The sequence below is a fragment of the Dermacentor albipictus genome, chromosome 9 (assembly GCF_038994185.2).
Source record: "Dermacentor albipictus isolate Rhodes 1998 colony chromosome 9, USDA_Dalb.pri_finalv2, whole genome shotgun sequence".
NCBI classification, from domain to species: Eukaryota; Metazoa; Arthropoda; class Arachnida; order Ixodida; family Ixodidae; genus Dermacentor; species Dermacentor albipictus.
Window position 1 is genome coordinate 38,081,512 of NC_091829.1, and position 14,492 is coordinate 38,096,003.

The window sequence follows — 14,492 nt, forward strand, 5'->3', positions numbered from 1 at the left end:
ATTTTTATGTGTTTGTGTTTGTGTGTGTTTGTGTCTGTCTGTCTGTCTGTTTGTTTGTTTGTTTGTTTGTTTGTTTGTTTGTTTGTTTGTTTGTTTCGTGATTTACCCTGTCCTATACCCTGCCAGTTCCTGCGTTATCTCTCGCGGTGTTCTGCTCCACATCCTTACGCCCTGCCCCCGCTTGGGCGCAGAGAAAGTGGCCGTGAAGATACTGGACAAGAGCAAGATGGACGCCAAGACGCAGCGCATGCTGGCGCGCGAGATCGCCAGCATGGAGTCCCTGCACCACCCGCACGTGATCCGGCTGTACGAGGTCATCGAGACGCTGAGCCGGGTGCACCTGGCGCTCGAGTTCGCGCCGGGGGGCGAGCTCTTCCAGAAGATCACCAGCGACGGCCGATACCCGGAGGACGAGGCGCGCATCGTTTTCGCGCAGGTCGCCTCGGCCGTCAACCACATGGTGCGTGCGTGCGCCAGTTGTTATGCGAAGCATATTACGAGAGCTCAACCCAGCTCCTCAGGCGCGGCGGTGTCGCCATGAAACCACGCGACACCGTGACGTCACGACAGAGGAGAAGTGGCTTTGGCTCAACTCTTGCAAGACGGGCTGGGTGGGAATCGAACCAGGGTCCCCGGAGTGTGGGACGGAGACGCTACCACTGAGCCACGAGTATACGATGCTTCAAAGCGGTACAAAAGCGCCTCTAGTGAATGCGGTGTTGCCTTAGAAACGCGCTGTTTCTAAGGCGTGCGTCTCTTGCTCAGGCGCACATTTCGTTGCCGCGCCGAACGCTGCTTTGCTCGACGCTCACCGCGTCCAATGCGGGGCGCGTAGTCGCTGCCCTGTAGCCCATTGTCTTACACCCCTTGGCGGGTCGACGGGAACGCTGTCGCGTTCCACTCTTGAAGGCGAAGCAGTAATGCATGAGTTGTTTCTTCGTCTAGCCGAACCAAATATAGCCAAGCAACAGCAGTTCACCAGGCTAAACACTGGTTCAACAACTAAAATAAAGGCTAGTATGCTTCGCATCCTGGGCTTAACCTTACCTAAGCCACAGCCATTTTTTAAAGGGACACTAAAGTGAAAAATGATTTCTTCTGCATCAGTAAATTATCGTTCTACAACACCAAAAACGCCACCCTTACAACGATAAGACGTTTCGTGAGCCAGAAAAGCGCAAGAACGAAATACGGGTGGCGACACCTACTTGAGTTCCCGCACCTGGGGGGCTGTGACGTCATGGATTTTGATGGCATCTTCTAGGGCCTACTAATTATATATAGAGGTACAGATTGACTACATTGTGTTCTAAAGCAACCAAGTATTAAACATGGCAAGTTTCGGGAACCTTTATTCAGCCAACGCCGCCCAAATACGAAAACATACTTTGGAATCCCTGACGTCACGCTGACGTACCGGCGCTGGGGTTTCGGCGCGAAATTCAAATACTCATACTTGGACCTTCATTTTCTCATCTAATAATCAAACCACTTTTTTGAAATGACTGCCTGCAGGGTTCTCAAACAATGCTCCATTACTCTAAACTGATTTATTGTTTCCCTTTAGTGTCCCTTTAACAGTGGCTCTCGCCGTTTCGTTTGCGCCGATTATAACATTTGTAAACCCGCGCCAATCCTTCATTTCATACCGTGCGTAAAAGCGGGAATAAGTCATTAGGTTGAGCATTCACTGTGATACATTCCTTCTCTCCTCTCTCTCTCCCTGTGGTCTTTGATTTCCCCTTTCCCATTCCCCCGGTGTAGGGTAGCCAACCGGACGTTATTCTGGTTAACCTCCCTGCCTTCTTCTTTTCTCTTCCCTCCTCCTCCTATACGGCATCCGTGGCTTGTCCAAGTAGGCCGGGCATTGGACAAAGCCGGACATGCAGGAACGAACATATATGATACGAGCGGCTACGTTACAAAATGAAACGCTACCTGTATTTTAATTATTAAGTGAAAGAAGTATCGGAAAGTAGGCAAAATTTGGAATACCACCCGGGAAAGAGAAGAGGAAAGAAATAGAGAACAAGCCGAAGATAACAGCAAGTTATGCGCGCAATATGCCACAAGCCACAACCACACAACTTGTCGTTAGCCTCCTCTAGCGATAATTTGAAAAAAAATTAAATTAAATTATGGGGTTTTACGTGCCGAACCCACTTTCTGATTATGAGGCTCGCCGTAGTGGAGGACTTCGGGAATTTTGACCACCTGGGGTTCTTTAACGTGCACCTAAATCTAAGTACACGGGTGTTTTCGCATTTCGCCCCCATCGAAATGCGGCCGCATTGGCCGGGATTCGATCCCGCGACCTCGCGCTCAGCAGCCGAACACCATAGCCACTGAGCAACCACGGCGGGTAGCCCGCTCCGATTCTTCATTTTATACCGTGCGAACAAACGGGAATAAATCATTAGATCGAGCATTCGCTGTAATACGTACAGTGCATCCATGACTTGTCCAAGTAAGCCGGGCACTGGACAAATCCGGACGCACGGGAAGGAACATATAGTACGAACGGCCACGTCACGAAATAAAGCGCTAATTATATTTTAATTATTAAGCGAAAAAATATCGGAAAGTAGGCAAAGCGTGTAATACAACTCGGGAAAGAGAAAAGAAAAGAAAGAGAACAAGCCGAAAATAAAAGCAAGTTACGCGCGCAATATGCCACAACCACGTAACTTGTCGTCAGCCTCCTCTAGCGCTAATTTGAATTAATCCATTCGTGTGCGTTATTTCACGAAGAAATAAATGAAACAGAAACCCATCTATTTCTACAAGAAAGCACTCAACACATCACCTTGGCGTGGCCTTGTCTTTCTTATAACAGACGCTGTATCAGGGTCGAGAGATAACGTTCTGCACAAGACAATGCCAAGAGCTCTTATCGCGAGCTTTACTCGAAGTGTCAGTACCTCTTTACGAGCAACTAATGTTCACCTGTGCAAGCCGACGAGGCGGTGTCAGACCATTTTGCTAGGACTTCTATAGCCCTCTTGTATTCATCTGACACTAACAAATACGTCTAACCATTCATCATCGCTTTGCGAAAACACCGCAGAGACGGCTCTTTTGATTGCGTCGAACATATTCAAGGCACTTTAGTGGTCAGCAGACTGAAACAGAAATCCGTATACTTGTCTTAGCATACCATTACTAGAGTAGTAGGATATCTCTCAGCCAAGTGGCAGCTATAGAAGTTCGAGACTAGGCTACACGTTATAGCACCGACCATGCACAGTTAGCCCTTCGGCTAAGTTCGAGCGATGAAGGTAACGCGGAAAGTGCTTGCTATAACGTGTACAACGAATACAACACGTACAAACACAGTGCCAAGCAAGGCCCCGATTCCTAGTTCATTCAAAAACTTCGTTATAGCGTATAACAGAACGAGATATAACGAAATAATGTATTTAACGAAGTAAGCAAAGTTCTTCAGAAGAGTATAGGCTTGGGCTGGTTGGTAATACATAATTACACTGGAAGCATAGCGCGGGAAGGACGATCGACAAAGACTAGACATCACCATGATTATTATGATCATGATCAGCCTGGTTACGCCCACTGCAGGTCAAAGGCCTCTCCCGAACTTCTCCAACAACCACGGTCATGTAATAATTGTGGCCATGTCGTCCCTGCAAACTTCTTAATCTCATCCGCCCACCTAACTTTCTGCCGCCCCCTGCTACGCTTCCCTTCCCTTGGAATCCAGTCCGTAACCCTTAATGACCATCGGTTATATTCCCTCCTCATTACATGTCCTGCCCATGCCCATTTCTTTTTCTTGATTTCAACTATGATTTCATTAACTCGCGTTTGTTCCCTCACCCAATCTACTCTTTTCTTATCCCTTAACGTTACACCTATCACACTTCTTTCCATAGCTCGTTGCGTCGTCCTCAATTTAAGTAGAACCCTTTTCGTAAGCCTCCAGGTTTCAGCCTCGTACGTGAGTACTGGTAAGACACAGTTATTGACTAGACAGCTAAGACTAGACAGGACAAGCGCTATATCCAGTCTGTCTAGTCTTTGTCGATCGTCCTTCCCGCGCTATGCTTCCAGTTTAACTAAGCGAAATTCCCCGTGAAATCACCATAAAAATCCAAACTGCAGTACATGCAAAGGATAAAACAAGGTAATGGATATAACGAAATAATTTTGGCTCCCCCTTCAACTTCGTTATAACGAGGTTTCAATACATCGCGGCGACACGTCTTAGCACCCTCTCTCCGCTTCGCAGCACGAGCTCAACATCGTGCACCGGGACATCAAGGCGGAGAACGTGTTCATCGCGGGCCACAACCTGGTCAAGGTGGGCGACTTCGGCTTCAGCACGCAGCTGCGCTCCCGCGAGGAGGCGCTGAGCACCTTCTGCGGCTCGCCGCCGTACGCGGCGCCCGAGCTGTTCCGGGACGAGAGCTACGCGGGGCCCTGCGTGGACGTGTGGGCCCTGGGCGTGCTGCTGTACTTCGTGGTGACCGCCTGCATGCCCTTCCGGGCGCAGACGGTGGCCGCGCTCAAAAAGCTCATCCTCGAGGGGCACTACGCGCTGCCCGAGTACCTGTCCGAGCACTGCAAGAAGCTCATCGCCTCCATACTGCAGGCGAGTCCCGTCGACCCTGTCCGTCGCGTAACGGAACATCGGCACCAGAGGCACGGCGCGCTGGCTGAATCGCGTTGAGCCCACGTACCGTGCCGAGTCGAGCCGAATCCAGCTTGGCGAGCCGCAGTCGGTGTATATGCGGCTAGCCGAGCTTTTTTCGTGCTGTCCGAAGAGTCCGCCAAAGCGTTCACCACCCGATGCTCTGGAAGTCTTAGACAATTCGCAAGAGCGATACAGATGTGCGCAAGAACAAACCGGTACTTCGCATGACTGGTCGTACCGACAAGATTCCGACAGGTTTTTGACAGATTCCAATAACTGGAGCAGCCGTGTTTCTTATGCGTTTACCGGCGGCACGGGCGGTTTTGACGCACACTTGTTTCGCCTTTTTCTGGGGCGGTTAATATAGTCTTTCTCGCAAGTGGCGCAGTACATTGCTACATAGAAACATGGATGAATGAAATCAACTAGGACGGAGCATTACGCTACGCGGCCAGCGTTCACAAGCCCACGCTGCCTGAAGCCATCCCCTTGGCCTTTTCTCTCTCAAAGAGTATAGGCCCAACACGTGAATAGGCGCTAGGCTGACTAGGCCCAGTGCGCTCTGTTCCCGGTAGGTTTTAATCGACGCGCACTGGTTCGGGTGCTTTGCCAAGCGCTCTGTGCGCGAACGTTCTCTCCCGATATGCTTTTGCAACTTCGGTCGTTTATTGCATGTATTTATCGTAATCGTTGCAACTTGCGAGTGCGGCGGCTGCACGTTGCAGATGCAACCGTTGTCTTTTTTTCGGAAGCACGTGCTCCAAGCGCGGCATGACCACGTGTTGGTGACATGACCACCGCGACATGATCACGTGTTGGTTACTCTTTTCGTGACTTCAGTATTGTTACGTAATGCTCTCTGCCAGTTTTTGCTTCCTTGTTCCATGCACAGAAAGCTGCCCAGCGACAAAACTAAAAGGCTTCGCACATGCGTCGCTCCTCTGTCACACAAGCCAATTGTTGTCACTACACAGCGAAGCTCTTTCTAACCGCTGATAAATTTTACCCGACTCAAATGCACCCTGCAGGCCGCCCTTTGATATGTCGCAGTGCGACTCGTGAATTAGTGTAAGTGCGCACAGTTAGTGTGGCCCGATGGCTTACGGGAGTAGGGAGATCCCTGTTGAAGACTATAGGTATCGCCACAGCAGCGGAAGTGCGTTTCGACGTCGACGGGACCACGTGGCCAGCGTCATTGTATGCGGATGAAAGAGAAATACGCACTCCTTTCCTTCCCAATGGCAAAGCCTTTTCCAAAAGAAACAGACCCGATTTGCGCACGAGCGTTGCTAAGCCCCGGAGCGGCACTATAATCACTTCCGGGGACGACCCTTTCGGCGCGCAATTTGCGCGGCTGATATCGGAACGTCGTCATTAAAGCAGCGACGGACACATCTACCGTAAGCTTGATTTCCACGTCGCATAGGTAGTGAGGGCATTTGACAGGGTGTTCGTCGCTCCAGCAAGCCGTCACGCTGCGATCATTAGCGCAATGATTTCGTTAATTTTCACGAAGACTGTGCGTACGGACATACTATGTAAAACCACGAATGAAAGGGAAAATTCCAATTCACCCGAGTGTAGTTCGCAGCCACAAAGGAAACTCACAGGATTCTCCGACCTTGGTCTCTGGATCCAACCCGGGGCCAGAGCCCTTTTAGGGCGATCACATTACAACCTGAGCCAGCAGGAAACAGATTGATTCAGAGCTAACGGTAGTGCGAGGCCGACTTAATCGACAACTTGAAGCGCTGGAACACTGTACAAAAAATCACAATCATAAGAGTCATCATCATCAGAAGCAGCCTAATTTTATGTCCACTGCGGCAGGAAGGCCTCTCCGAGCGATCTCCAGTTACCTGTTTTGCGCTGATTCCAAGTTGTGCTTGCAAATTTTATAATTTCATCACCCCTCCTAACTTTCTGTTATCCTCGAATGCGCTTCCCTTCCCGTTGGCGCCGATTCTGTAACTTTAATTGTCCATCCGTTATCTGCCCTACGCATCACACAGTCTGTACAGCTTCATTGTTTTTTTTTTCCTTTAATGTTCATTAGAATATCGGCTGTACCCGTTTGCTCTGATCCACACCACTCCCTTCCTGCCTTGTAACGTTAGGCCCAACTTTTTTCGTTCCATCGCTTTTTGAGATGTCCTTAACTTGCTCTCGACCTTATTTGTTAACCTCTAAGTTCCTGCCCCATATGGTAGCACTGGTAGGATGCAATCACTGTACACTTTTATTTTCAACGACAGTGGTAATCTAAGAGGATCAGGATATTTTAATGCCTGCCATATGTACTCCAACCCACGTTTATTTTTCTGTAAATTTCCTAATCATAATCAGGGTCCCCTGTGAGTAATTGACGCAGATGAATGTACTCCTGCACACAATCTAGAGGCTGTCTGGCGATCATGAGTTGCCAGGCTATTGCCTTGAATTGCCAGGCTATTGAACATTACCTTTGTCTTCTGCATATTGACCTTCCATAGCCATATTGATCCTCAACCCAGCTTTCACACTTTCTCGGTTAAGGTCCTGAAACATTTGTCGCTATTCATCAGTATTACTGAACAGGACAATCTCATCTGCAAACCTAAGGTTGTCGTATATGAAATGTAAGTCACTAAATAATAATACGTTGCAATTAGAGCACATTATGCGGTCATTAGTGACAGGTAAGAACCAGAAATGTCCCCAAAGTGGAAATTATCAATAAAATGACAACGCGCACTCGACACAAAGCAGACCTCTTTTCCAAAAATCACTGCCTGGCAAGCGGTCATCGCTGCAAGCACACTATTACTGCAGCGAAGCTTGATTCACGTTGACTGTTCAGATGCTCCCTGATGGATCCACTTTATGAGCTTAGACATGCTTTTATTATTGCGATATTGATTATGTGGACACTCTAGTCACATTTCCGCCGTCGCCGTCGTTATGACGTTCCGTATAAAGACCAAGTGCGACAACATCGCAGCCGTATGCTGTAGGTGCGAGCGAAAGCTTGTGAGGGTAAGCCGAGAGTGGTGGCTTCATGCGGCGTTGTCGAAGCGTTAAACCTTGCTTTCAATGCTTCACCTTCGGCGAACTTCTTTGACACCCCTACTTCTTGGAATAACCTGTGTCACCATCCCCGCCCCATGACTAAGCATTAAACCTGCATTGTTTCCCCGTATTTAGGAGTTTTATATAGGATTCGGGGCTTTTAATGAAATATGGTCTAACAGCTTCACATGACCGTGAAATGCGTGTAGTTTAGATCAGCAAATTTCGCTCAACCTTTTCATGGAAGCCTGACGCGTAGCTGTAGCCTTCGAGCTGCTCTATCCAGGCGGACCGGTCACTGCGCTCGGTGAAGTCGAAGGGGCCCTGCGGCTTCAAGCTAGCCAATTTGGCGCGAAAATGCGGCACATCCGTCACCATGTCAGATACCGGACCGAGTGTGAGCAAGCCATCAACGCTAATATGGCATTCACTATATACACAGCCCACAGGTCCCGTGGCCGGTCACTATGCCGGTGGCCCCATACTGGGGAACTTCGTATTACAGTTGTTGCTGCTGCTGAGCAGCGGAGAATCGGAGAAACTTGGATCACCTTTCCAATAATACACGTCTAAACAAAACTGTGAGTAGCGCGATTCTTTTTATGCGAAGCATACTAGCCGCACAACCACGCTCCTCCTTGCTGCGCCGCGCGCGGCCGCGTAGCTACCATATGACGTCATAACAGCTGCAAAAGCGGAGGCTCAACTCGTGCGCTCGCTTGCGGCCGCGTAGCTACATAGCCGGGTCTCAGCTCGTGCGCTCGCCTGCGGTCGCACAGATGGTACTGCGGCCTAACTCCCGCTCCTCCCGCTAGGGCACTGACGTCACAACAGCTGCAAGCCGGGCTCAACTCTTGCGCTCGCCTGCGGTCGCACAGCCGGTGCTGCGGCCTAACTCCCGTTCCTCCCGCTAGGGCACTGGCGTCATAACAGCTGCATAAAAGAGCGGCGCGCTCTCGTCGTGCTAAGGTTAAGCCCAGTATGCTTCGCATCCTGGGCTTAACCTTAGCTAAGCCACAGCCATTTTTTTGTTCCCAATCCGCAGGTGTGCCCGCAAGACCGGCCCACTGTAGCGGACATCGGGCGCTCCGAGTGGCTCCGGGGCCAGCGACTGCCCGAGGGCTACGCCCGCTACAACATGTACCCGACGCTCGACCCGGAGGCCACCGTCTCGGAGGAGGAGCTCGAGACGCGCGCCCACCTGCGCGAGCTGGGCATCGGCGAGGAGCTGATGCGGGACTGCGCCGACAAGGGCGCCCGGAGCGCCGTCACGGGCGCCTACCGCATCGTGCTGCACAAGATACAGACCGCGACGCCGACGGCCCTCGACAACGTGGACAGCGAGTCGGCCGGCACGGCGACGGGCACCCCGTCGCCCGGGACGCACAAGGCCGACCGCGTCTCCCTCGGCCCGGACAGGCTGTTCTCGGTCAAGAGCCGAAAGTCCCGAGCGTGTGTCGTGCTATGATGCGTCGCTAAATTTCTGTGAGCCTCCGCCGCGAGAGCGACCGTCACGATGCACCGGTCCGTCGTCGTGCCTGAAACGGCTTGCGCCAAAGCGACAACGCCGACCGGGTATAAGACGTTCGTGCAGATTCCGTTACAGGGAATGAGAAAAGAGAGGCGTTAGCGTGCCAACTAGGGTCTTCGTCTGTATGGACATTCCAAACACCTGCAGCCGGAATGCCCTGTGCCATCGCTACCGTTTGGCGCCCTCACCGCTGAGCACGGCACGTATGTTATCATCGTGCATTACTCCACAATCGTTTGACTTCAACAAATGCTATGTCTTCTAGACAGTGCCGCATAAATGTGTATGAGGCCTGCGTAGACATATGCTTCGGGCCTTCGTCTACAAGAACGATTGTAGTTCATGGACGCACAGCGATGACAAATCCTCGAGGCGTGGGCAGTGCAGAAGTGACACTAAGGCAACATGTAAGCAACGACTTCGTTCGACAAGCAGCTGAAAGACATTCGCAGAGGACGTGCACAGTCAAGTGAGTCCGTTTTATTCAGAGGGCTGGCTTTTTCTCCGGGGTCAATGCCGAGTTCACGGCGTGTGAAGCGATGCAACGACTTGTGCCCTATCTAGGAGCCTATTCAGCCATACTGCGGGAATGACTACAAAACCGACCCATCCCTTCTCGCTGAAGCTTATGCACACGACTGAGCTACAGGACAGAAGAAATGGCCCCCACAGCATCCAGGACACTTGTGTCAGAGAACGCAAGAGTATATTTGAGAGAAGCCCTGCGAAAGCTATCCTTGAGATATAACTTCCTTGACAGCGAGGAAATTAAGGCATGTCACAGGCCAGAACAGGCAAAGCTCCTCTTAACTGGAGATCCAAAATTCTCAATGCCTCATTCCGGTGCATCTATGGCACATTGTCTATTTGATATTTTATGTTGTGTAGATATTGGATGTCACCGGCGTGACTCCGATGTCCCCATCAGTGTCACGGAAGCACAAGAGCTCATCAGGGGTACTACAGCCTCGCTGCCTGCGATCAGCAAGCCACAGCAAGCCACACCAAGCCTCGTTCAGTAACGATATGTTAGCCACGTGGCCCTTCTTAAGCTGTCACAGCGCCCTGGATGATCGGATGCACGTAATTAACAACGATCAAAGCAGGGAAGGCGAAGCCTGGAGCTAATGTTTCACAACGATAACACTTGTACATGATCTATCAGCACTACAACTGGCAAAGACGGAGAATAAGAGACGATCGCTTGTATTTGTCAAGGCGAATGTTGGCTCCAGGCTCAGGCTGACCCTGGGTACGGATGCACGCAGTCATTCCTGCTGATGCGTCGGGCAACCATGTCCGATAGGTGGGTTTTATACGATGCTACGGACGCAGAGTCGGTGATTTACTTGCGCCATCGATAATTTTGCAGATGGTCAAAAACATAGTAAGTGCATTCTTTTTACTTCGTTTTACAAGATGAAGTGGCGACAAACAACAAATTAAAGAAATTTGTTTGCGGATGTGTTCGACTCTGTAACTTTACCAAATACGTCGAACGAATCTTAGCGTGTTTTGCAGTTCGTCATAAGTGGGTTTGACTGCCTTACTAGGGCATAGTGCAGGCGACCGCGAGTTGTAGTCGCGCTTTCGTTCCGCCCAGGTGCCGCACACGGAGCGCTCGTCCCCCCACTACGGCACCGTTGGCTCGTGGCCTCCGAGACCCGCGCCTGTAATCTAGGAGGCCATGGTTGGGCACGAGTACTTTTACCACCGCCCGCACATGGGATGCCTCTTAAAATATGAAAGACACTTCCAAGACGTGCGAAATAGTTCACGCAGTCAAAGCTCGCACATGATCGCACGACATGCTAGTATCACGAGGGCAATCTGGCCCCGTGGTTTGCCTACCGTTCGGTGTTGTAACGGACTACAAATAAGAGCCTCGGGGAACAATGGCGCCGCGTCGACAATCCCCGAGGCCGTGACAGGTGCAAAATGCCGCGATGTACCTGGCGTCACACGTGCGGTGAACCACGCCGGCCACGTATTTTGCACTTTTATGAAAAGCATCAAAAGTTTACAGCTACTTTTGTCACTGCTGCTTTTTTTTCTTGACTGCGAGTGAGCCGAAGCCTTCCCCCTGCCCTTATTCAACAGTGTCGGACGCTTTTCGGAGGTATGAACAGCCGAGCCATAGCCCACCAGCATCTCTGTTAATTGCTTTTGATAACATTCGAAAGATAAACGTTAACTACACTGCACCTACTTGCGAACTTGTTAAAAAAGGTTGTGACTTCGATATGCTTAAAGGTGCACTAATAAGAAAGCCAAAGCATTTCTTTTTTCGAGTTTGCAAGAAGGTAAAGCTTAGAATTAGCGGATTCTTCACATTTAAAGAAGTATTGCAACAGTTTCTTTATTTTTATGCGGTAAGAAAACGCTCGCAACTTACTGGCAATCTTGCCGAGAAAGTGCGATCCAAATGTTGCACTTTCGCGCAAAATCGCACAAACGGTCACTCGCTCTCTCCTGTGGTTTTCGAGGCTCCCTCATCCTACGTCCTGCCTATGACGTCATAAGCCTGCACGACAGCTCATAGACGCCATCCGTTTGAGTTATTTCTCGAGCGAAAGCTCCCGTACCCATGCGCACACCACGTTTAACACGTCCAGCCCGTCTCATTTGTCATTTTCCAGCAGCTTTGTCAAGTGCAAACCATGAGTGCTACGTGGACAGAAATAAATAAATAAGTTCACTGGCTGGCATCATACTCACTCCAGTGTGTGTTAGCGTCCTTGAAAAAAAAAAGGTTGTTGCAATGCCTTTTGAATAAAAGACGTAAAACTAAATATAGCAATGGCGCAGCGGTGATGTCATAGACTTCGCAGCGTCTCTTGTGACTAAGGAATTGTGTACTAAGTAAAAGAATGTTGCATTACATTTTATAACTATAGTGGACTCTAGCTGTCGACTTTTATTTAACTTCTTCACAAAAGAGGGCCAGAATACATAAACATAGCCTATACTGCGACATCACAATGACGTTATAACCGCTATGTTTTGGCAAGAAATTCAAGAAGGGCAGTTCCAGCCTTCATTTCTTCTCCAGCAATGAATCTTTTTCCGCCTAAGAATAGCGAAGCAGCCTTTTGGAAGCGCACCCTGCAGGTATAAAACTTAATTCATCTTTCGCATGATGTACAGGTTTCGCAAGACTAACCTGTACGTCATGTTTGCAGTGCGAGCACCTTCAAACGCAAATGACACAACATGCATATACAATCATTAAAGACCGCGGAAGGCCGGCAAACGGGCATAGGATGCATGACACCCCTGAAATTCTGACCTGTTATGGAAGTTTCAACCTCCATCACACAGAAAAAAATGTTTTAGACAAGTGTGCATCCTCTGGTACGGGCTTTTCCGTGGTTCGTCTTTCAAATACATATATATACTTACTTGTCAGACTGTGATCTTCAGTGTTATACATGGCGCTCGACTAAACAATATTTGTAGCAACAAGTTGTCATCCCCTTTCACTGTTGCAAGCGGCATCATGACACGAACAATGTGGAGTGTTCTGTCTGTGGATGTTAACCGTCACCCTAATGTGATTTGTGTTTCAGGCAGTTGTGTGTTGCAGCAAATGTTTGATGTTCCAGAAACAAATCTTTATTTGTCGTTCTGCTGGCATGTGGTGTCCCCTGTGTTACGTGACACTCGCGAAATGGAAATAGTTGGAACGATTTCGTTTGTGTCATGCTGTTGTTTTACTGCAGATAATGTTACCACATCTTTATCGCAAACATGTATCTGTTTAATCACAGAGGTGCATGACAGAAATGTCATTTATTATTAGGTTTTTGTTCTCCCTCGGTTCAGGATAGTAGTAATTGTTGCCACATCTGTATCATTAAAACACAATTTCTATCTGATCAAACAGGAGCACAGTGGAAAATTTATTTCATGTCAAGTTGTTGGTTCATTGTAGATAGCGTTGTCACATCTGTACCATAAACACTGTCCTTACCTGACCCCTGTCCTTTCCTGACCCTTGAATTGAGGATGTCCACAAATTTTCATATAAGCATGAGCTTCACATATTACAACTGACACAAAGTCGTTTTTCCCTATTAAATCTTTTGCACAGCACTCTGCAGTTTCTACGCAACACTTCGGCAAGACTTGCAGAAATACTATTAAACCAACATTCACTTTGAAATCTGCACATAATTATACCTACATCACAGACATGCCAACAATACAAAAAGTATGTGCCAAACCTGCTAATGTTGGTTACCCTTCCGCATACCGATTGTTTTCAGTCCAGGCAACCCTTTCTGTGCACAGCGAACAACGAATTTTCGTAGAGACAGACTGCTACGACAAAGTTCTATGTGCCATTATGCTTCCACAATGAGCTGCTTTAAATTTCTATTCCAATGTTTTTCGATATCTGCAACAATATTCGAAGAGGCCCTAGAGCACTGTTATCTCCACTTTGCCTCTGTCACCGACTTTGCAACCGTTGACGGCTATTTCTCCACCAAAATCTGTTTTGTTGCATAAACCAAAAGCCAACACAGGCCAGTTTCTGTGCACGTCGGTGGCAAAGTGCTTTCATAAATGCAAACAAAATTGACCGAAAAAGCGCAGTACGTGAGTCTATGCTATGTCTATGTCTGCCATCACTCTAAGAACAGATGACACCCATTTGGGGCGTATCTTGTCTCCAAACAATAATAGCAATTGGGCTCGTGTATCATGCCCGGTGCTATCAGGTGCACATGTATGTATTAGTGTAACACAGCCTTCCTCACAGGAAAGTAGTGAGTCCAGAGTGTTAAATTGAGGAAATGCATGCAAGACACATGATAATCATTGTTTCGGAGAAAGATAAGCCTCAATGGGTACAAAATTTTTTTAGAGCGCATCCAATGTACTAGCAAAGATGAGAAGGAACAGTGAAGCATTATAGATAATTTCGGTCTAGATAGCTTGTTCCAGGGCCACTTCGGGTATTAAATCGCACAGATTGCTTATATATTGAATACTGTTTGCTTGCTCAAATTTTTTCAATGTGTTCGACATAGGCAGAACCTACTGTCAATAATGCTTTCGAGGAATAAAATGTATGGACCCAATGACACATATATGACTGTTTTTTTTTTCATACTAACAAGTTTTTACGAAGAACTCCAAGCACATATATGGCTACCATGCAGGTTTTAACTTTACAACACTATCTGAAGCTACAGGTCTTCTTCAGTCCACTTGACTGCTACAACCTTTTCAACAAAATGCAACGTACATAGGCGG

General features: G+C 48.6%; 1 protein-coding gene and 1 long non-coding RNA gene across 3 annotated transcripts in view; one reads left to right on the forward strand and one right to left on the reverse strand.

Moving 5' to 3' along the window:
- Positions 1-14,322, forward strand: part of LOC135916543 (serine/threonine-protein kinase NIM1-like) — a 77,477-nt gene extending 63,155 nt beyond the window's left edge. For both annotated transcript variants that reach the window (XM_065449965.2, XM_065449964.2), the window contains 3 exons: positions 192-460; positions 4,247-4,609; positions 8,745-14,322. In XM_065449965.2, the coding sequence (XP_065306037.1) occupies positions 192-460; positions 4,247-4,609; positions 8,745-9,167 (1,055 nt within the window). In that variant the 3' untranslated portion in view covers positions 9,168-14,322. The remainder of the gene's footprint in view (positions 1-191; positions 461-4,246; positions 4,610-8,744) is intronic.
- LOC135916544 (uncharacterized) overlaps positions 1-14,492 on the reverse strand; it is a 73,250-nt gene that overhangs the window by 46,862 nt on the left and 11,896 nt on the right. The window lies entirely within an intron of this gene.